Source organism: Furipterus horrens, unplaced genomic scaffold, assembly GCF_987537825.1.
Source record: "Furipterus horrens unplaced genomic scaffold, mFurHor1.1.pri manual_scaffold_10, whole genome shotgun sequence".
In the NCBI taxonomy this organism is placed as follows: domain Eukaryota; kingdom Metazoa; phylum Chordata; class Mammalia; order Chiroptera; family Furipteridae; genus Furipterus; species Furipterus horrens.
Window position 1 is genome coordinate 17,336,247 of NW_028327180.1, and position 23,364 is coordinate 17,359,610.

Below are 23,364 nucleotides of genomic sequence, written 5' to 3' on the forward strand. Positions count from 1 at the left end.
GGGATGACATTCTCACCAGCTAAGGTACCTGATCAGAGCAAATATACCTCAATTTGTTAAAAATGTAAAAAAAAAAAAAAAGAAGAAGAAGAAGAGGAAAGAAAAGAAAAGAATGTAGTGATGGGAAAACGAAACAGATTTTTAAAAAATGGTAAATGTGTAGAAAAAGGAAAAATATACCAAAGAGACAGAAATGAAGGAGAGTAAAGAGGTCTGTTAGAATAAATAGCTAAAGAGAATAACACATCCTTTAGTTGGAAAAATTAGCATATCTGCCTGAAAAATAATTCTTTCTGCTCTGATATATGCAAATGCAGACACTGTTATATATTGATAACCCAGCTGTTTTCTAAAAATTAAAAACAACATAAAAGTTTAATGTGCTGCAGGCTGTTTCTCTGATTATTCTGTCCTCTTATGGTTATTATTTCTTTTGTTTAGTGCTTTTTTATGGAGAGATTATTTTTATAATCACTTACTATGCCATATGTATTAACCATTCACTCTAGAATAAAAGTTTCTCAAGAGAAATAGAGCTTTCCCCAAGTAGAAGGTGAAGACATGACTTGTGTGTAGACAACTTGCCTCTGGGTATAACTGTGTGAACACGTAAATGTCCCAAAGTAAATTAAAAATATACTAGCGAACAGAAATACATAATGTATAGCTACTAAACAGAAATTAGTCTAGTCTGCTTTTAATACTGGAAAGGCATAATCCATGCTGGTACAGTTGTGATTTTGTAGAAATAATGTTTTAATGTAACTCAAGTATATGCACAAATTTACTAATGGCAGAGATATTAAGGCATTTTAGAGGAACCAGAGTCTGAGGACAAGATGGCGTGGCCTGAAGACGGGAGTGGGGAGTAAACTAGGTGCCGGCAATACAGGGAGCCATACAGCTGGCAGGGGGCCTGTGACGAGACTTGAACTTGGAGGCTGTCCAGGCCTCGGGTGAGGGCAGGCGTGTGGCTGGCCAGGGTCAGAGCTAGGACCGGCCTCCCTGGGTCCCCTTGCACAGCTTTACCCCACTCTCCAAGGTCAGCGGGAAACATGTGCATGAATGAAGGAAGAGGCGGTCTGTAACCGTGCCTGCTCCTGGGTCCCTCGGAATCCAGTCGCCCGGCCTTAGTGTCTTCATATCGCTTATCACTAAACAAAACTAGTCTTCACTGTTGATTAGGAAGTGAGCTCCTTGAGAGGAGGCCTTTGTCTAGTTGTCTTGTTAATCTCTACATTTTTAGCTCCTTAAACAAAATTAGTATTTGTTGGGGGGGGGGGAGAATGAATAATGAACGAAAGAATAAACTGTCCCGATTCATCAGCCCTTTTCTTATCTATTCAAACTCAGGAGTATCCTTTAACCATTTCATCAACCACCCTGCCACTTGCAATCCTTCTTACGTAGTCCAGCATACTTCCATAGCAAAGTCCTCACTCTCTCTATCCCCTCCCCATCCACGCTCTACACGTGCGCGTGCGCACACACCCACACCCCTTCTCTATTAAGCTTTTCCCTATATCTACTCTCTCCTGCTGTCAAGAAGACAGAAAATCACATGCGAAGGGAATGCTCATTTATTTGTTATTGGGACCCTATGAAAACCCCATCACTACGTTACGTGCCTGTCTGTACGCATTACCTCCCCCTTGGTGCGAACCCTCATAGTCGTGTTGCCTTGCCCCTCCCCGGGCACGTTTGCTCACAGGGTCCCGGGGCTGACCTTCTTCTCTAATCACAGACGAGGCAGGCCTGCTCCTTGCGGCCCAGGGCCTGTCTCTGTATGCTGGATTTTGAGCTTGGTAGCCTGTTACATGCTTTCCGTCTTGTATGCGGGACATCTTTCCCCTTTTCTTGGATCTTTTCAATAACATTAACATGGTCCAATATCTATCCATTAAAAAAAATCTCTTAAAGTTCTTTAAAAAAAAAAAAATTCAGTTTAGGTGTTCTCTCCCCATTCCAAAGGAAAGGGTCAGAACTCTCTCCCAATATCCAGAAGGTAGAAGGTTGGGGGTGGGGGGCTTTTAGTAAAATAAATAAATGCAAACCTATATTCTAAAAGAAAAAGTGGCTGCTAATGGGTATAAGGTTTCTTATTGTGGCAATGAAAATGTTCTAAAATTACATTGTGGTAATGCTTATAAAACTGTAAATATACTAAAAACTACTGTATCGGACACTTTAAATGGGTGAATTGTTATCATGTGTGAGCCAAATCTCAATAAAGCTGTGAAAAATTCTCCCTTCAATTATTTCCTTTCTCACTGTGTTTACCTGTTCACTAACCATTCATAACATAGTCCTCTACCTTCTAAGCTACTTTCTTAGAGATCGCCAAGGACTCTGAGAATAATGCAATGGATATTTTTCAGGTTTTCTTCTTTTCTTTTTTTTTTGAGGGAGAGAGAGACAGAGATATATAGAGGAGACAGACGGAGAGAGAGACATCGATTTGTTGTTCCACTTATTACACATTCATTGGTCGATTCTTGTATGTGCCCCGACCAGGAATCGAAATGGCAACCTTGGTGTATTGGAAACAGCACTCTAACCAACTCAGCAACCTGGCAAGGGCAGTACCTTTCAGTTATCTGTTCAATCTCCTTCTAGACATGTTCTAAAACATGCATGTGGTTAATCTGCTGCCTTATAATACAGTTAAATTATGTTGTACGGCTCAGAAGGCTCTTGTGGGCTGGCTCCTGTCTCTCTCTCTTACCTTATCACATTTGGTTCATTTCATTCTCCAGCCACAATCTCAGTTCATCTATGTGTAGGAAGCTTACGCAGTGTCTTCTGCGTAAATATCCTTTGCACATGACTCTACCTAATATTCTTATTCATCTTTCAATCTACAGCTCCCGCCACTATTCGCCCAGAAAACATGCCTGGATTCTGCCTTCCTGGGTTTAGCACCTGTCCTCTGTTTTTGGATATATATACAGTGTACTTATCCCTGCACATGATTTATTACTGTGTAGTGCATTTGTTTACTTACCCATAGTTCCCTGCTGGACAGTAAACCCCCAGAGGGGGGCAGGGCTTGTCAACCCCTTAACCTGTTACATAACTTGGGCTTAGTTAAGAGTTGTTAAAAATTAATAAATTAATGACCTATGGCTGTTTTCTGTTTTTCCCTTGCTTCACTTTAGAATGAACTCTGTAATAACTTCTCTAGTGTTAACATTTTATGATTCTTTCTTAGGGGCAATCAGTAATTCATATTCTTTTCATAGTTGTGTTTCCTAACCAGGGACTTAACAGTGAACAACATAAGGGAAGGAATGAACATGTACTGAGTGCTTATGATGGGATAGGGACCATCTAGGCACTAACATACGTTACACCTCAGATAATCCTCTGTGGGGTGGGCACTAACATACCAATTCTACATACAATGGAAATAAGAGTCTCAGGTAGATTCATGCCTCGGAACTACCAGACATCAGGGCCAGGAATCAAATCCACATTTATTTAATGGCTGATTTGTCTACTTTTTTGTTTACTACATCACACTGCATTGTGCCACAGGATTTAGCACTGTGATATGGAATGGCTATAATAAAGGGCTATCACATTTGTTTTAATAACATCAGAAAGTTTTGTGATTATGTAAATTTATATAAATAGTACTAAGTAATGGAGTAATATATTCTTTCAAGAACATCAAGTACCTACCACATGTAGAACGTAATAGGGCATGTTTTATTAATGAATGCTGAGTCTAATATATATGTTTATATTATATATAATATAAAAAGAAATTAGGGTGTGATGAGTGGAAAACTCTACAAAGTTTAATTTGCTGATAATATTAACTATTTGGGGTTATGGGAAAATAAGAAAGTCAAAGAAACTTAAAACAAGTTTTAAATAGTCTTTAGCAAATGTTGATCATGAAAAATAAATACTAAAAACTTATTTGTTGGGGCAGTTCCTCAAAAAGTTAAACATAAAATTACCATATAATCTAGCAATTCTACTTCTGAGAATATATATATTAAAAAACTTAAAATAGGTTACTTACACACCGATGTTTATAATAGCAGCATTATTCACAAAGGCCAAAAGGTAGAAACCATGTTTTGTTCATCCATGGACAGATGAGTGGATAAATAAAATGTGGTGTGCACATATAATGGACTATTATTCAGCCTCAAAGAAGAAGGAAATTCTGACACACACTACAACATGGATGAATGATGAGGACATTACACCAAGTGAAATAAGCCAGTCACAAACATACAAATTCTGTATGATTCCCTTGCTATGAGGTACCTGGAGCAGTCAGATTCCTAGAGAAGGAGTAGAACGGTGATGGTTAAGGACTGAGGGCAGTGAGAATAAGGAGTTACTGCTGAAAGCATAGAAAGTTTCAGTTTGGTGAGACAAAATTCTTCTGGAGAGCAATGGTAGTAAAAGTTGTGTAACAATGTGAATACACAATGCCACCGAACTATTATACACTCAAAAATGGATAAAATGGTAAGTTTTGTGTTATATTTATTTACCACAATAAAAACACTAGTTGAAGTGATGTTAGCCTCAGTGAAAGAAAAATATAGTTTACACATCTATTTCAGCTACATATCTAACGTCTCGAAGGAGCATGCCCAATCTCAAATATTCTTCAAGGTTAATTTAACAAGTAATTATTGTCCCATCATTTGACCACATGCCCTGGATTTGGAGACAGAAAATATGATAATCGAAGATACATGAAAGTCTTCTAGACGTTCACTGTCCAAGGTGGTAGCCACTAGCTCTCTGTGCCTGTGTAAATTTGAATGAACTCAAATTAAACATTCCATTCCTCAGTCACACTAGCCACTCAAATGCAGAGTTTCCACATCTGACTGGTGGCCGGCACATTGGACAGTGTAGATATAACGAACATTTCCATCACTGCAGAAAGTTCCACGGAACCACACTCTTTTAGATTACACTCTACAGAGTATGGTAAATTCCTTTGGTAAATCACTGGTGTGTGTGAGGAAGAGGGTGGTCAGTCCAGAATAAAAACAAAGAACCGATGATGCAGGTTGTTCTACAGAGGAAGCAACCAGCTGATTCAATGTTTCACTTCGGAACCACGTGTGGCTCACAGACACAGGCTCAAAGCCATCGTTTACTTTGCAAATTCTGCAAAAACTTTAATGAAGTGAAAGAGACAGTCATATTATCTTGAACACATCAACAGAACGGTCTTTACCAAAAAAAGAAAAAAAAAAAAAAAGAATCCCATATTGGGAGAAATAGCGTTAAGTACATTTTCAAAGCAACTCTATAGAATATTATGGAATTCAAAATAAAAACTATACAGATTATAGAGCAACATAACATATGCTAGTAAATTAAGTAAAACAGGGGATTATAAAATCAGACATATATTATTTCAGTTATATAGAGATATGGGTAATTACTGTAATGTAGTGATTTTCAATCTGAGTGCCACAAGAATTTTTCAAATATGCAATAGCTGATTATTTAGTCAGGGGTACTGACCTCTTTTCCCTTAGGTTGTCAAATTTTTAAAAATGGCAAGAGTCAACACAACAATAGCTGTAGAGTGCAAATGAATCACAACTATACCTATTTTTTTTGTCAGGCTGGCAAAAAATACAATATTTTTTGGTGTGCCAGAGAATTTTAGTAATTACTTTATGTGCGCCATGAAATGAAAGAGGCTAAAAGTCGCTGATATAAAGGAACATGAAAAATTAAAATGTGGTATATCTGATGAAGAATTATGGACATTTACAGAACAAAGTAGCACTATTCACATATTTCTAAAACAATATAAAAGAAAGTAAATGGGCCTCTGCTGTTCTATTCTAACAATAAAATTCGGTACACCTGTATAGTTTATGACAAATGTACATCTAATAAATACATGGTGCTTTTGTATGTGTACTAACCTTTAGCACATAAACCAGGTGATAATACATATTGGCAAATATAGTTAAATATGTGTTATATACAAATTATATACTAGTCATAATGACTAGGTCAAATGTAGAATTATAAAAGAATGCATCAAGTACTGGTGAAAAATGACAAACCTTAGTTATCACAAGTAATGTACTCTAAAATGATATGCAACTTTTCCTGGTTTCTTAAATATAGTCCTGTTCTAAAACTGTAGAGATATTTAAAGTGATATCTGTTCACTTGTACAAACTTTTCACATGCCAATGTTAGAATCAGGAGGATGTATAATTAGGTTAAAATACTTAAAAAATAAATAAATAAACAGACTTTTTGGTGAATCCTGTATTTGTCAAAAACATTTTTGAGTGTTTTATCCAATAAAGTAAACAGCAAAGATAAAACAATCACATCTAAGACCAGGTTTGATAATGTATGAAAGTTTTAGACTTCATTCCTACTAGTAACTTCTATATAGTTACCCATGTACTTTTATGTATTATACAAGAGGTATATAAAAATGTGTTATCACAGTTAAATAGATTTATGCTTATAATCTTATTTCTTCAATATATTATTTCCCTAACACTTTAAATTAGTAAGTAGCCTTCAAAGTTATAAAAATTATAAATATGATTATTTATTCTTTAATATGATCAAACTGGAAGAGATTAGTCAAAGAACATACATGCTTATATGCATGGCCCATGGACAACAGTGTGGTGAAGGCTGGGGCCCATGGGGGGAGAAAAATGGGGGACATCTGTAATAGTGTCAACAACAAAAATAAATAAATAAATAAGTAAATAAAGCGGCTGGAAGACAAATAAAGCTCTCATTTTATACTGAGTCAAGCATTTTGTTGGAGGAAAGTCATGAGTTCAAGTGCCAATGAAGTCACTAACTGAAAGGTTATCCTGCTTAAGTCACTTTGGTCATCTGGTTTCAGTTTCATCATTAGTGAAATGAAAGCGTGAGGAAGGTGATATCTAGTACCTTCTAGTCTACAGATACCTGTTAGACACGGTCAGATCATTTACCTCTCTCAATACAGGATCCGTTATTGAATTCAGGTTGACAGCTCCTTCATAGGTCAGGTAATAGAACACATTGAGGGATCGAACAGCTTCTGGTCCTTGCTGCTTATAGCCAAAAATAAGATCGATCCATTGATGAAGCTGGCAGGAAACAAATTCACTCTCCAGGGCCTGAAAAGGGGGCATAGATCATATTATTATGCTGAATTCTATTTTTAAAGTATCTAGAGAAATTTAGAACAAGCAGTAAAGTTTAATGCTAAAGTTACTGTGAACAGACTGATTCTGATGTTGTATTTTCCACTAGAATCTGTTCTCCTTCTTTATAATCAGTCTTTCCAGTACTATCACGCTGAATTGTAATAGATTGTTAAGGTTAGCGTTTCGGTATTATTCTACCGTCTATAAGCAAGCACAGAGAAGGCAGGGCTGGTTCTATCTTGGTCACACTGGTAACTCAGAGCCTGATACGTCCTCAATGTACACTTCAAAGGGAGGTTGCACAATGGAATAGCTACTTTGGGACAGCAAATGTGTAAACAGCACTATACACTTAAAATATTTATAATTCTTCCAAATGTAAACATTTTGTTGTTTATTGCAACAACTGTAACCAAATCATTTATTATTTCAACTGAGTTTTTATGCCAACAAACTAGATCTTGGGAGGGATACTTATAATTATGGAATTATTATTCTAGGTACTAATATCAAATGATTCCAAATTAGCTGATGCTATTAACATAACAGTGTGCAATAAATAATAAATGAATATAATCAAGTATTCAGTAGAAATGCTGTACACAAGATCCACTTCCAATTCCTCACTATATTCCCAGTTACTAACTAGCACTGTACCTGAAACACAATAGGTACCAATGTTTGCTGAATTTTATAAAATGAGAAACATTAAAGAGTTTTAATAAAAGCAGAAACTCGTTTTCCAAGTATTCATATCTATATTATTTATTATTGTTCAAAATTATTCCAGCATGAAAGTTTAATATTATGGACTTTATCTCTGATTCAAATCAGAGATCTCTCAAACTCAAACTCTGAAGATTAATTTGAAGTACACCAAGTTATAGCAGGTAATGTATCTCACTGAAATTCTTATTTTTAGATTATTAGTGCATGGCTGTGAAGTATTTTTAGTGTGACTTGCTATGTTATCAATAATATAAAAAGAAAGCTGTTGGTTTTAAAACAAAATTGACTAACTTCTGTAACAAGCAACCAGTAAGACATAAACCATCTCATGATCAAAGAAGTTCCTATTAGTTCACAAGGGCACACTTGTGTAAATGCATGCTTTATTAAAATAAATACCTATGAATAAGAAAGATATTTATGGCTAAATTCAAATATATTTCCTTTAACTAATAATATTTAACATGGCTTCACGATATATGATATCCTTTAAAATATTTAAAAAATTCTGTAAATAAAACTCTAGGCAATTCTCATATTCCAACGTACACCAAAATGAAACATAACTAAAAAATATTTAGGTGTTTCAACTGCGAAAGTTACTATTTTAGATCTCTTACAAAACTCATATTTATAAATTTAGTCAACAGCTACAAGAGCACAAAACTGCTTCACGTTTTATTTGAATAAGAAGAGAATGGCTTGTAATAACTTTAAATAAATCCCAATTTTAAGTGCTTGGATTTAAAATCAATCCAAAAATCCAGGAACTATTAATGCAAGTTGTAACCTCAAATGAAACGTTTGTTTCATTAACTTAGGCCTTGGGTAGAAGTGGCGGGGTGGGGGACTTGCTTAAAGTGACATAAAAAACAGCAATTGTCTTAATTTGTGTGCACTGCACTCCACACAAAAGCCCTAAATATGTTCAAATTAGAGCAAGCTGCTTGATTGTCACTGCAGCCTCATGTCACATTAATGCATGACAAACATTAAACCATACACTTAAATGGCAATTTATATCATTTAAATGTTTACTGCCAGACTAGCTCATCACTCATTTAAATGTGACTTTCTGACAGCTAATTTCAGTTAATTTTCTCCAATTCACTTAATTAGAACTTTCAATCAGGGAAGAACCTATACATATCTTCGAGCTTACATCCTTTTTACTTGTTCAAAATCAGAGTCAATAAACTGCTGAAAAGCTCTCTCTAGCCCTGACTCTACAAAAAAAGTGCGACCATCTGAAGCAAACTCACAGTATGTCCTCTCAGCAAGAGTCTTCACTTATTTATGTAAATACTCCTCTCGCCAGTATTTTAAATAAAAAACGTTTAGTTCATATACACACACTATTGAAACTATAAAAACCCTGCATCCAAGCTAATTAAAAATTAATGATTTCAAAATTGTTTAATAAGATAAAACAGTCAGGAGTCTCCTGAGTGCCCGTGGTGCTGTGATTTGAGACTATAAAATTCTAGAAGGCTCAGCAAATGAGAAAATACAGATGAATTTTCTCAACATTAAAGCCCTAAAAACTAGGGCGGTTTTATTTTCTGTGTCATCAGACAAAGAACTGTGAGTCTTACTAATGCTGATTCCCTCTCCACGCACGTTCAAAATGGTGCAGTTGGTTAGACTTAGACGCTTAAACCTTTACATCTTGACACCACGCCATAATGGTAAGCAAACATGCTGAACTTAAAAGATACTGTCTGCTAACATCACGCCACAAACACACATGTAGAGATGACCACAGTGTCATGCCTCAGCCTTCCCCTCACACTGTCATACTGGTCAGCCCTTAAGGGGTTGACAGCATCACGGAATTATTGACATCTTTTCCAGAGGTTGATGAACACATTACTTTCATGAATAAATTTTAAATAAAAATCTAAAAATGAAACTGAAAATATCATTAGTCTTCAAGCATTTCTTGCAACATACTAAGGCTTAAAAAAAAAATAAACAAATGCTAAGGATATGAGAGAATTCCAAAAACTTTTAGTATATTTCAGTACAAAGTCAGTTTAGGATTTTAACATTCTTTTGCTATCAGTGAATGACAACTGCCTAACCAAAAATATTTAATAATAAATAAATGTACTTACTAAGGACTTGAGGGGAGACGTAAAGACAAGGAGGGGGAAATTACTGAGGAAAAAACCCCAAATAATTCAAAATAGAATACCCTGGGATTATATTTTATAACTTCTGTTTTTGAGATTCAAAAAATACAACATGAATCATAAAACATATTTTAAAATCTTTAAATTCCTTTTTATATGTTAAGATTTAAAAAAATACTCTTTATATCAAACTTATTTATACCCACATTTTTTAGTCACAAATAAACACATGCCCATGGCATGCTAAGCACTGGAGAGTTTTCAGAGCCTTTACTACAGACAGTGCTCATTAAGGCTGGAGTTAAATACGGTTTGCAGCTCGGGGACAGTAACAGGCTTCCCAGGCTGCGCCCAAACCCAACCAATCAGCCGTTAGTACTCCCCTAGCGGGCTGAACACATCATTTACATCCAATGTGTGTTCTGAGTAAAATTTGTAAAGACGAAAACCCACTGAAATGTCCAACACAATACAATAATATGCAACTCATCTGAGTTATTATAAAATAAATCAGTGACTAATGTCCAATTGTTAAGGATCAAATAATACTATGAAAAGACTATCATCTGAAGCCTCACACAAATTGTCAATCCAATCCAGGGGGACTCATATTAGTCTTGACAAACTGTCTGGGGGCTGATATCTGTTTTTTTAATGAGATCTATTAAACAGAAACTAAAACACTTGAGATATGCTAAAAGGTACAGTATACAGATGTCAAATACAAACATTTATTAGTAACTTTCATTTGTTTGGTGCACATGCAGAACATCAACATATTAAACCTTTAATATTATTAAAGATAATAGTAAGTTATTTATAAATAACTCATTTGTATAACCTTGTGTCAGAAATAATTATAACATATATGAATACGTGTCTAACAATAAATCTTATTGAAAGAATGGAATCTATGTTTTTGTGAAACTAATCCATTAAGGAAATGAATTATTTATTGATAAAAAGTGTTGTAAAAATTATTCTTGTTTTCTATAGTGGAGTCAAATAAAATAATAACATGTAGAAACAGTTTGCTTTTTCCAAGAAATTCTAAACTATTTGAGAATAAACATTTGAAAATAAAAGGCATTAATCATGTGTTTATTCTATGCATGGTTTAGAGATACTCTAGCAATTTCCTTTTATTTTCAAAAATCAACTTTTCTCCAATGTAAAAATTACATAAAATCAAGATTACCAATTTCAATTATGTTAATTGTTTACCTCAAGACTAGGAAACCTTACTTGTATATTATGTTTCTCATACTTGTAATTCCAAGATTAATGCTAGTGTTTAGTTATACTTTGTTCTCATACCACATCATTTTAAAGAAACAACTAAATAAAAGCTACTGACATCTCAAGGATATATGATTTTCATTAAAAATCAAATAAAAATAGCAAATATTATTTATAAACTTTATGTATGGAAATAATTGTATAACCAGAAGGAAAGAGGCCTGTCCAGCCAGCCCACATACACATTTCTGCACACCTATACCACTACTGCATTCCCCAGCTTCTTGCAGCCCTATTTGGTGCTGAGATATAACTGCTGTATCTGTAAGTTTCAGATAAAATAAAAATCACTGACTAACCCTCTTGGCTTCATACACATTTGATTATAAGATACATTTAATCATATTTTCAATAAAAGAAAGAAGAATTTGTTTTATAAATTTTTAATTGTACTTTTAATTAAGAGTCTTAATTCTTTGAGTGTAGATAGTAATATGTTTCAAAGGAGTTAATGTTTGGATTGGCAAGAATGTAATATACAACATTATGGACTCAGAATTTTAAGTATTTTTCATTTCAAATACATGTAATACAGCCTTCTACAGACACACACACACACACACACACACACACACTTAAAATGAACTGGTCTGTTATGTTTGCATGTGCTGGATTTCAAACACTAGTGGTAATGTTTCCTTAACATTGATATATGACCTTTGTAATTTACATTGAAGAAAGCTGTTTTTTTCAGCCTAATTAGAACTGTTTCAAATTTTCCTGCTAAATATATGATATAAAGTCCTTTCAACTTTTTTATTCTAGAGTTTCTTTCCATGTCAACTTTGTTCCAATCAAAATATGCTTTGAATTAAATGATTTTGATTGAATATGTGGATCACATTTCACTTCTAAGATTTAAAGTCCAAAAAGGAAAAGTTTAGCCTGTTCAAACAAAGCAAGAGCAGCCACTTTGCGGAAAGCTATTCACATTTAAGAAGACTGACAAATTGTTTGTGTGCACCATTAGGTCTAGTTTCTGCAATAGCTGCCAGATTTCCTGTCCCCCTAATAAGATACATTAACTCCTTAAATGCTGGCTCTGAATTTGTGATGAATCCAAGTAACTTAAGCAAATTTTTAGTTACCTGTAATTTCCTTCTTCAAAATAAATGGAAATAATAGAAAATTTGCTGTATCAAAATTTTTCAAAGAACAAAGGTCACAGAAAAATCAACTTTTTTTCATAATGAACAGATACAAATTCTGAATGTAAATGTGCTTTCCAAATAGGATTAGTCAAAAGTGACAAATACATATTAATCCTCATTTTTAAAAGATGCATTAAATAACCTGTTAAAAGTTAGTACTTGTTCAGGTAAAACACAATAGTGAAAATATTAAAATTTTGATGAACTTTATTGACATGAACTTAGCATTCTCCTATACATCATAATTCTTCCAAATTCAGGTATTAACCTTAACATAAATATATAACAAAAATGTGAGACAAATTTTATACTATTTACATGGAAACATTTAAATTTGGGGGCTTAAAAATCTGTGTGAAGCTGTGATATTAATGAAAAGTCATGAATACGAAAGGGGGGAAAAGTAGGATGAAGAATTTAGGGGAAAAAATGTTTGATGCTAAGAAAAAAAAAATAAACCTGACAGTTAAAAACAATGAAATTTGGTCAACAACACACTGAAGTTGAGGCTGAAAAGCAGATAAGAGAAATCACTGAAAGGAGTTCTGTACTTCTCTACTGCACTTGAACTGTTGGGCAGAAGAGAGATCTTGAGCTGGAGCACACCGTTCATTGCTACATTTATATCATTACTAAAGAAAAGTGTGAGTAAGTATCACATCTTGATATAACCGTCAAGCACTCGTGCATCTTTTGGCAGGAGAATCATTCTGTCTACGATTGTTATTGTGTAGTTTTAAATGGACTAGTCAACCAGCTGTTATATATTTTACACACTGAAGGCCATGTTTCCTTTGAAATTCATAGTTTTAATCTCAACTGAAGTCTGTATTGCTGTGTGCCAAGATCAAAAGGATTAGGCAAACTTGTACAATTACCCTCCTTTTCAGGGAGATGATTTTTTTCTAATGTTTAAAATAGTCCTATATGCTGACATTTTATCCAACTATTTTCTTTAGAGCTACAGAACATTAAAACATTTAATTAACATTTCAACCTTAGGTCACTCTTAATCTAAAATCTAGGAATTCATAATATACAGATATTTTAACTATTTATAGTATAATACACATAGGGAGATGGAGCTTTTAAAAAATTCTATTCAGTAAGAATGGATGGTGAACAGCTATATAAAATTAAAGGACGGATACATCCATCTATTTTATTATTGGGTTGCATTTGTATGACTTCATTCAGAAAACAAGTTAAGAGTTCACAACAGTGCCTAATCATCAAGATAAATAAATTTAACATAAGTAAGGTAATGCACAAATAATGATAAGAAGTACATAAAAATCACACCATGAAATTGTATGGACTGGTTAAAGGCGCACCATGTATTGGGCCCTCGTCTAACAGGCAACATAAAGAGACAGGAACACTTACGAGAGTCAAATATGACCATAATGTAAAAATAAACCAGATGGCCTAGAAAAACACATTATTTCTATTCCTGAGATAAGAAATTCCTCCCTTGGCAATATGATGGAATCCAGGTATGGGACTCTCGGAGGGACTGACTTAATCCTGGATAGATTTAAAGTATAGACAAATGGAAAGACTGCATATTCTTCAGGCAATCCTGCATAAACATTATTTCTCTTAGGTGAGGCTTTGAATGGTAAATTCTAGATTATACTCCATGACAACTACCTGGAATGCGGCCATTTTATTCTGTCAGTTAAATGTGGAGCCACAGGCTTCAACAACAGCTAAATTGAGTCACAGGGCAATTGTCTCTTAAAAAATGTGAAAGGGAAGGCCCACCTCCACCTGGAAGGCATAGCAGCCTATCCTAAGACGGGTCCAAGTTTCTCCTCAGAAAGTAATTTTGGATAAACTTTCCCTCACACATAAATAGGCAACAAAAGCCTGCAAATGCCAGCCATGATGCCCTAAACTTACAGATGTTAAAGTCCCTAGAAAATTAATTCTGAGCATCATAAATGGCTGTTATGCTCTTTATACACTAGTTATAAAAATATACACTTAAGTAATTAAAATATTAATCTGAAATTCTCAACTATCCACCTAGGTATAGAAAACAAGAATAGGTTTCTTCTTCAACAACCACTGAAAAAATGTATTAATTTGTTGTATGAACTTCTGGAGGTTCATTTCATACTCAGTTACAAAAGGAAGGAAAACAAAACCAAAAAATTTAATCCCTCCCCATTTGCTTATCCACATAGATCTGGTAAATACTAGCAGTCTCTCGCCTTTGAAGACGGCCAGACCCAAATCCCTACTTATTGCCAGATGTAGTTTAATCCCCTGGGGACCCCGGACAAAAACAAGGAGCTGTCTTCATGGCACCAATGATTCCCTGGACTGACTGCTGTAAACTCGTATTGGCAAATCAAAATCCTTGGCAAAACAGAATACTTATTATATCATCACTTCCAAAAATACCCAATAAAGAAACACTTAAAATTTAAACTAAAGAATATGAATGCAGAAGTTGCTGAATATTTTTTTTTAAAGCATTGACAAGTTCAGCCAGAGAATGACATCTGCACTTACTTTGTATATGCAATTGTATATACATACATTACATGTAGGACTAAAAGCCTTTTTTTCATTCTGCAACTTTTGATTAATATCAGCAGCTCTGTCATCTATTTGATCTACAAACATCTATGGAGTGCCTACTACAGGTTCTGTTCTGTGCTAGATTCTGGGGATAACAAGATGAGATGTCTCTTTGGAGGGTGGGTAGAAAGACAGAAGGTCATCCATCTCTAAGATGACTACAACAGTCAACATGAGTCGCCCTGAGAGCCTCAAGACAGTGGCAGTGGGACGAAGAAGAGGGGACAGACTTTAGAAAGATTTAAGACCTATGTTATTATACCAACTGATTACCAATGGGAGAGATGAGGGAAAGGGAGTTTGGGATGACACCCAGCCCCCACTTTTAGACCTTCATCACACTGGAGAGGGAATAAGTCTGTCTGATAAAAGATTAACTGTTTTGAAATTAGTATTAATATTTTGGACTTCCTCTTAAGAGATCTGAAGTTAACCCTAAGCCTTTTTTTGATCTAAAGCTATTAATTCTAACCGAAATATGTATAGTAAATATTCAAATACTTTCCTATTCAATACTGGTATATCCAAGTCAAAAAAATTCTGGGTAGCAAAGTGACCACCAAAACTTTATATCAGTGCTCTCCAACAGAAATATAATGTAAACCACATATGTAATTTAAAATTTTACAGTAGCCGCATTTTAAAAAATAAAGAAATGAAATTAATTTTAACATAGTATATTTAGTCAGAAATATAAATATATCATTTAAACATATATAAAAATTATTATTTTGTATTAACTCTTAGAAAGCTGGCGTGTATCTTACACTTACAATGTACATCACATCTCCATTCAGACTGGCCACGTTTTAAGTGCTCAAGAGTCACACGTGACTAGTGGGTATAACATCAGACAGTAAAGCTTTCTATTCAATTCCCCAAACTGAATCTGCATTCAGATTTATACAGTATTTTGATGTAAGGTGGAATGCAGGGACTAACAATATTTAACCCTTTTAAAAATACTGAAAATAAAGACGGAGCTTACAAAGCACAAAGCACCTTCAGACTACAAAATGACCTTTGATGCAGTTTTGCAGAGGTCATTACAATTCTCAGCTCATGAAGAATGGCTATACCTTAGGACATGACAGCAGAAACAGAATATCTTCCGGTGTGAAACAGAAATAATGTTCTGCAATGTATATTCTTTAGCTAGTTACAAATCTCTGAAGGGAAGTGGCTGCATTGGAGAGATGGCACTCTGACTGACCCCTCTAACAGGAAAGGTAAGGGGCTCATTCTACCAAATACAATGTCATCTGGCTAGAGTTCTTACATATTGTCTACTCAGCTGTATCAGTTTTGTACTTTAAGAACCATCATATAGACATAGAGTGCAATGTATTACAGAGAACACAGCGTTTACTGAAAGCCAGATATATATATATATACATATATATATATATATATCTGTAGACAATGTAGATATAAATAAACCTCATAAAAAGCACCTCATTTAGCAGTAGCTGGAACTAGCCTCTGTTTGCCCACTCCTAGAAATCCCTGAACATTTGTGATAAAAGTTTATGATTCTCTAAATCACAATAAATTGTAGGTCTGATTCTTTCTGAATTACCAGTGGAATAATGTCCAGTTAATAGGGTCAGTTTAATTATTTTTATGCAGCCATGACCATCTAGGCAATATGAGATCAACAACCTGAACTTCTTGAAAGATTTAAGTAAATTTGTTATTTATGCTTCCTTCCCTACTTATCAGCTTCTTAACTAATCTCTCATCTCTCTGTCACAGAAACACCACTGGAAATCTTTCTGCTCAGACTACCATGTCTGACTGTCGGAGTCTGTGGACACTCACCTTTCCTCTCTTCTCCTCCTTGCATCACAGAATTTATGTTTCCTTCTTTCCTAAGTGTCCTTGATACCCTACCTCCAGAGTCTCTTTCTATGTCTCCCTTTAAAATGCAGGGTCCTTTTCCTCTGTCTGCCTTTCCAGGGTTCGTTCTCCTCACGATTCAGCTCCAGGCCCTTGTTTCTGCTATAACTCAGGTTACACGAGCCAAACTTCAACTACCTTACCCGACACTATTACCATCTCCAGAGCTTCAAGTCCAAAATGTTAACTGCCCATCAGACTGCTTCTTCGGGGGTGTGCTTCAGGTAACTGCGACTTAATGTATCAGAAGGAGAGTGCTAATTTTCCCTGCCAAGAAACGGTGGCGGTCCTCTGACTTCTTTTCCTCTCCAAAGACTTATCAGATAATAAGCCTCCAAAGTGTCTTTCAAATTCATTCTTCCTTTTCTGTCCACTTTGACTATCTTTGGTTCTGCGCTTCATTATTTCTTGGTTCAATTACTCTAACACTAGCCAAACTGTTCTCTTTATCTCTAAGATTTTCCCTCTTTGGACTCAGAGAGAGAGAGCAGGATGATAGCTTTGAGGGGCGTGGGGGCAGGTAGGAGATGGAAGGATGGAGCAAAAAGGAAAAAGGACTCATGGTGATCATGGGGGATGGGAGGGGACTATAAGGGGACTAAATGGTAATGGAAAACATACAAGAAAAAATAAAATAAGTGTTTTAAATTTTTTTAAATGTCCCCTCTTCAATTCCTCTATACTAATTGCTGTCTAAAACCTGACCAAGTCATGACTCTCGTTAAGGCTTTTCAATGTTTCTTTTTTCCATCAAGCAGCCTTTTTCCACCCAAGTTTAATATGCACTGAAATCACCTGGAGGACTTGCTAAAACGCAGATTTATGGGATTCCCCCAACAGAGTTTGTTTCTGTAGATCTAGAGCTGAGCCCAAGATTTGACTTTTTAAGAAGTTCTCAGGTACTACTGATGCTCCAGGTGTGGCACCCACATCTTGGGCACCACTACCCCAAAGGAAAAAGTCCCTATTACTTACTTACGAAGGCATTAAATATTGCTTATGTACACTCCCTGTGGTCTTATCTTTCCATAGGTATTTGCTCATAGTTCTTACACACAGATTGCACTCTACCTTCTGAATTAAGTTTAGCTCTTGTGCTGTACCATATAACAAGAAGACCTTTCTGCACACAGCTTCTTATACCTGTAATGCCCCTTTCATTACCTTGCCCTCCTCCTGGTAAACTTCTCATTCTTAAAAAGTAGGATCAAATGTAGTTTCTCAAGTTAGGCCTTCCCTCATCTTTTCAGGAAGCAAAGTAAGGCATTTCCTTTTCTGATCACAGAGTAAAAAATAGATAAACTTATAACTGTGTATGGTGACAGATGTTAAGTAGACTTGTGGTGATAATTTTAGAATACATATAAATATTAAATCATGATGCTGTTTGCTTGAAACTGACATAATGTTACATGTCAATTATATCTCAAAAATTTTTTAAATATCACACACACAAATGAATAAATAAAATGTTAAATGCTCTAATAACAGCCTGTGTTTCTCCCTTATGGTACAGATACAACTATTATCTTATTTGTTATATTACATTATATATTACCACAAGTTATATATCTATTTGTTTAGTTTCTTATTTATTATCCACCTTCCTTACTAAACAATAAGTTTGAAAAGGGCAGGCACTATGCTGTTTTCCTCACTGCTATAATCCCAAAGATTAATAAGTAGTAGGCACTCACAAAATATTTGCTGAATAAATAAATACATCACTTAATCTACTTCTCTAATTAGTTACTGTCATGTCTGTTTGATCTTCACAATGACAGCCCCAAAGGGCAGGTGTCATATCCTTCCAATTTTGTGATCACAGACTTAATTACTCAGTAGTCCCCTAATAAATGTCTGTTGAATGAATGAATGGCATTTAAGAAATTCTTGTGATTTAGCACAATTCAATGTCTATTCTCAGGAACTATGATCTTAAAGCTTTGTATAAGAAGCATGAAATTGACCATAGAAACTTGAACCAGTTGATACAATGCTAATTTGGCAGAGTTTTAGAAAATGTGAAGAATTTCTGTGATTACTACCCATTGCAAATGAGAGGTCCACTGTCTGTTAACCAAAATCAAATTTAGGAAGGATGATGCCGTGGAAAGAAGAAAAAGTGAGGTGAGTATTACAGTATCATCTTTCAAGGTTTTATTTTCTCCTGAACAATATCAGGAAGATGGATGCAAAAATGTCAATCATAAACGTGACAAATGCTCAGAAAGACAATATATCATGCAAGGAAAATGTATCAGAAGATCAACATGAAAGAAATTCACTGACCAGCTAAACAACAATATAATAACAGCAGCACTTAACATTTAGTACTCAGGATGTGCCCAGTTGCTTCCCATAGTCTACTTTATTTAAACTTCACAATAATCTTATGATAAGCACTACATTTCTAAAAACCACTTTACAAATGAGGCTAAGAATGCGAAATAAATTGCCTAATGTCACACAGGTAGTAAATGTCAGAATTGCAACCTGAACTTATGTTTGACCCCTAAAGTCTTTTAAATAACCACTACACACCATTTTGAAAAATTCTGAATGGTATATCCCAAAGCTCCATTATGAACATTCTAAAAATATGAAAGCATTTCATCATAAGGATTATTTTTAATGGGTTTCACATAATATCATTTGGTAACACTAATATTAAGTAAGCTGATCATATACTAAATCTCATGTACCATGTCAGCCTGCAGGCTTTATTGACAGGTTTTATTATTCTTTGGACTGGTTTTTGCTTTTACACATACCTTTTTAAAACTAAAACTTTCACCTTGTATTAAAGTTTATTTTTCTATCTTCCTCATAAAATGTGAATTCCTGGAATGCAGAAATTATATCTGCATCCTTGGAACTGAGCACATAGTAGACACTCAATAACAGAGCTAAAAAAATTCATATTTTAGGCCTCTTTTTTAATTAACTATATTCTTTAGGAGATTTGAAAAATCAAATTAAAAAGTTAGAGCAAGATAGACAATACCAACATATTTGTTAATTGCTAGGTCCAAAAGCTCTTATAAATTAGCAATCCATCAAAGTATTTTGAGATAAGAATTAACAATAAAAGTTCATTTCGCTAATTTATGAACATCCGTAACTTAAAAAAATGTAATTTTATGTATTTTAATGTGTATCATATTTTGTTTTGACACAAGAACTATGAGTTCTTTAAATGAAACTACTGTGGAAACAGAACAGAGAAAATTATCTTATTTCCTACTTAAATAAACATTTTAACTACCAAACTTGATATATGTTTTTGTTAATTTTTGGAAAATGTTTTAAATGTTTTATGTAATCACACTGTCTCAAACTATCTACTCAGGGCACTGATTACATTTTTTTTTTTTTTTAAGCACAGCACAAACATTATTTGCTTTTGTGATTTAAGAGCTCTGAAATGTGCCACTTAGCAAACACTTCTAAATTAAATTATTGTAATAATAAACAACAATGTCAAACAAATAAATCTGATTTGAGATTTTTTTTTTAAAAGGCTTTTCAGATAACTTGTATGATAACCTGTAAGACATGTAGGGTACCGTAAAATCAGAATTGGAATCACTACCTCTGCTAGGATAGGACAAATCAATCAAGGACATAGAGGTACTTATTCTGAGAGATCACCATTGTCTTCCTTTGTTGTTCAAAAAGATAACTCTTCTTTGTAGAAATTTTACCTTTTCAGTTAAATTAATCACAAAGGATACAGTTATAAGGCCAGGATTTATTAAGGATACTATTAGCAATATAAGCATTTACCTTTTTATTAAATATGTAGATGCAAAGACAAACAGCAAGGCAAGAGTTAATTGAAACATTCCTCTTTTAGAGCAACTGAGTTGAGGAGTGGGGGCTGGTGGATGGCGGGAGGGGGAGCAGGGCAGAGAGATGCGGAGTTAATCAGGGAGCAAATCCAAAGCCAGGCATAGAGAGGCCTCACTAATGAGCCTCAAGTACCCTGCAGTGGTTTTCAAACTTAACTGGCTTCAAACGATGCCACCCCATGACAGAATGCAGCTAGCCATAAGAGGAGGGTGATTAGAATAAATGACGGGAGTAATTAACTCTGATGTGAAACCACCTGATTGGAAAAGAGAAGCCAAGAGCTATTTAGCTGATGGTCCTCCAGTAGAAAAAAGGAAGCTTTCCCTTTCTCTTGTGTGGGTGTTCAGTTAGAACTCAGCTCTTTCAAGTAGGTATTTGGTGGCACTAATGAAAAGCAGCTTTCACTCTAGGGCCTCTCAAGGACCTTCCCATTCATTTTGAAAGGGGAAGAAAATAAAAGCTTCAAAGTAGAACTAATTTACTTTACTCCCCTACCTCTTAGTGAATATTCCATTAGTAAAGTCTGCATCAGTATTTATGCTAACAGTCTATCTCCAAATAATGTCATCAAATAGCAAAAGTGTTTACTTACACTTAAATTTTTACGTAAATTTTAATATTTTCCCTTTCTTTAAAAATACTTTGCAACATTGCATGTACATGTTAAAAATACATGATTTTTATTTGTCAATCATACTCAGTGAAGCTGGAAAAATTGTTTTACATAGAAAACTTTAAACTTATAATAAGCGTTGACCAGTGTAAATACTTCCCTTGTAAGGTGTCATTGGGATCATTTTTCCTATAGTAAGAGACTCTAAGAGTAAGAGGGAGGGGCATAAAATGTGACTGGGGCATATTTGCTTTTAAGAGAAAACAAAAAATAATAATGTGAAGGCAAGGTAAAAAAAAAAAAAAAAGAGTACATATTTTTGCAAAAAGACATCTTTCTTACTGTGCATCTTGACCCAAAGAATCCACCGCACTCTCCAGTCCGTGTTATTTTACAAAGAGGAGAATTACAAAGACGGGGGGCATTACTACCTGCTGTTTTACAAGTAATCATCAATTCATTGGGCCAATGTTGTTGTGTACCTGCTGAGTTAATGTTCCTCGACACACCCTCCCCCAAACAGGTTCACAAGCTGCCCCGAACAACTATGGGTGTAGTAGCACAGGGGACTCCGCAAATGTTTATGCCTAAACTCGGATTTATTTGACAGCTTTACACCTTTGGGCATGATATAATTAAATATTTTGACAGCTAAACAAAAACTGTATAAATTTAAAAGCTATTAGGAAGGAGCTCAGAATCTAGAATCAAAATGAAGTAATTTGCTTATACCCTAAACCACTTCAGCAAATGCGTCCATAGAAAGCACAGAGAGGGCTACATGCATCTCAACCGTTTTAGCTAATTCCTTCGCATTTCTCCTATGAAGAATGTTCCCCTCACACACATTGACAATGACTTTAACATCAATAAAGAGAACACACACAGATTTAAGATTGTCAGTATAACTCCTACTTTTGGCTATTTTCTATAATTTTAGAAACAGGGATATTAAAAAGGCAAAGACTACGAAATATTATTTAAAAGGCTATTATGTGCTATTTAAAAGGACTTAAAGCAACACCAGAGAGTGAGCGGTGCTTCAGACTCTCATTAATGACTAAGAATGAAGCCTCATGCACCAGAGGAGCCAGATTCCAGATTGCCGTGGACCCTGTGCTCCTTGGTCCCCTCGGGTCCCCATTGTCCCTTCTGGAGCAAGGGAGGAATCAGTGAGTCACACTGATTACCTTCAGAAAAACATACTGTTCATTATCTGAGCCCCAGAAAATGTTCCCATCAGTAGTACTTACTACTCAAATACATAGATTAGAAGCCTCAGATACACCTCAAAGTAATTTAAAAAACTGTAAAGCAAAATTGTCCATTAACGTAACATTTTTTAAATTGAAGTTTGATTTATGTCTACCATGTGGCATCATATTATCATTCTGGAAGGCACCTACGGAGCACTGGCTTAGAGTCTTAACAAAAAGCTCAAGTTTAAACAGTATCTAATCAACATTTAAAACCTACTTTTCATTACGTAACAACCTGATGAAATACTGTACCCTCAACTAAAGGTAACAGTGATCAGTTGTTTATTTAAAGTAATCAATGACATGTTTAGAAATCCGCTCACTTCTCATGCGGTGTTTATATTTCACTTTATCATCCCTCTTGGAAAGACAGTTCTCAAGGGAGAAAATACTAAGAACCAAATCCTGTTTAACTTACACATGCTGATGTCAAGTAATTTAAAAATCATTCTAAAAAGAGCTTCTTGTGTATACATGTAAAAACATTACTGCATTATCTAATTGTTCTCTTCCTCTTGCTCATGAAAACAGGATAGATGCCTTTTTGTGAACCACATTTGGATCTACTGGAACAAAGCCTAAAAACAGATTAAACTTTTTCAAATGTTTAAACATCTGATAGTGTATGGACCACAGGGATAAGGGACTGGGGACTTAGAG

At 34.9% G+C, this 23,364-nt stretch overlaps 1 protein-coding gene across 1 annotated transcript in view; it reads right to left on the reverse strand.

The window, feature by feature from the left end:
- LRBA (LPS responsive beige-like anchor protein) overlaps positions 1-23,364 on the reverse strand; it is a 530,437-nt gene that overhangs the window by 62,173 nt on the left and 444,900 nt on the right. The window contains exon 48 of the mRNA XM_090287960.1: positions 6,975-7,142. Coding sequence (XP_090144086.1) covers positions 6,975-7,142 — 168 coding nt within the window. The remainder of the gene's footprint in view (positions 1-6,974; positions 7,143-23,364) is intronic.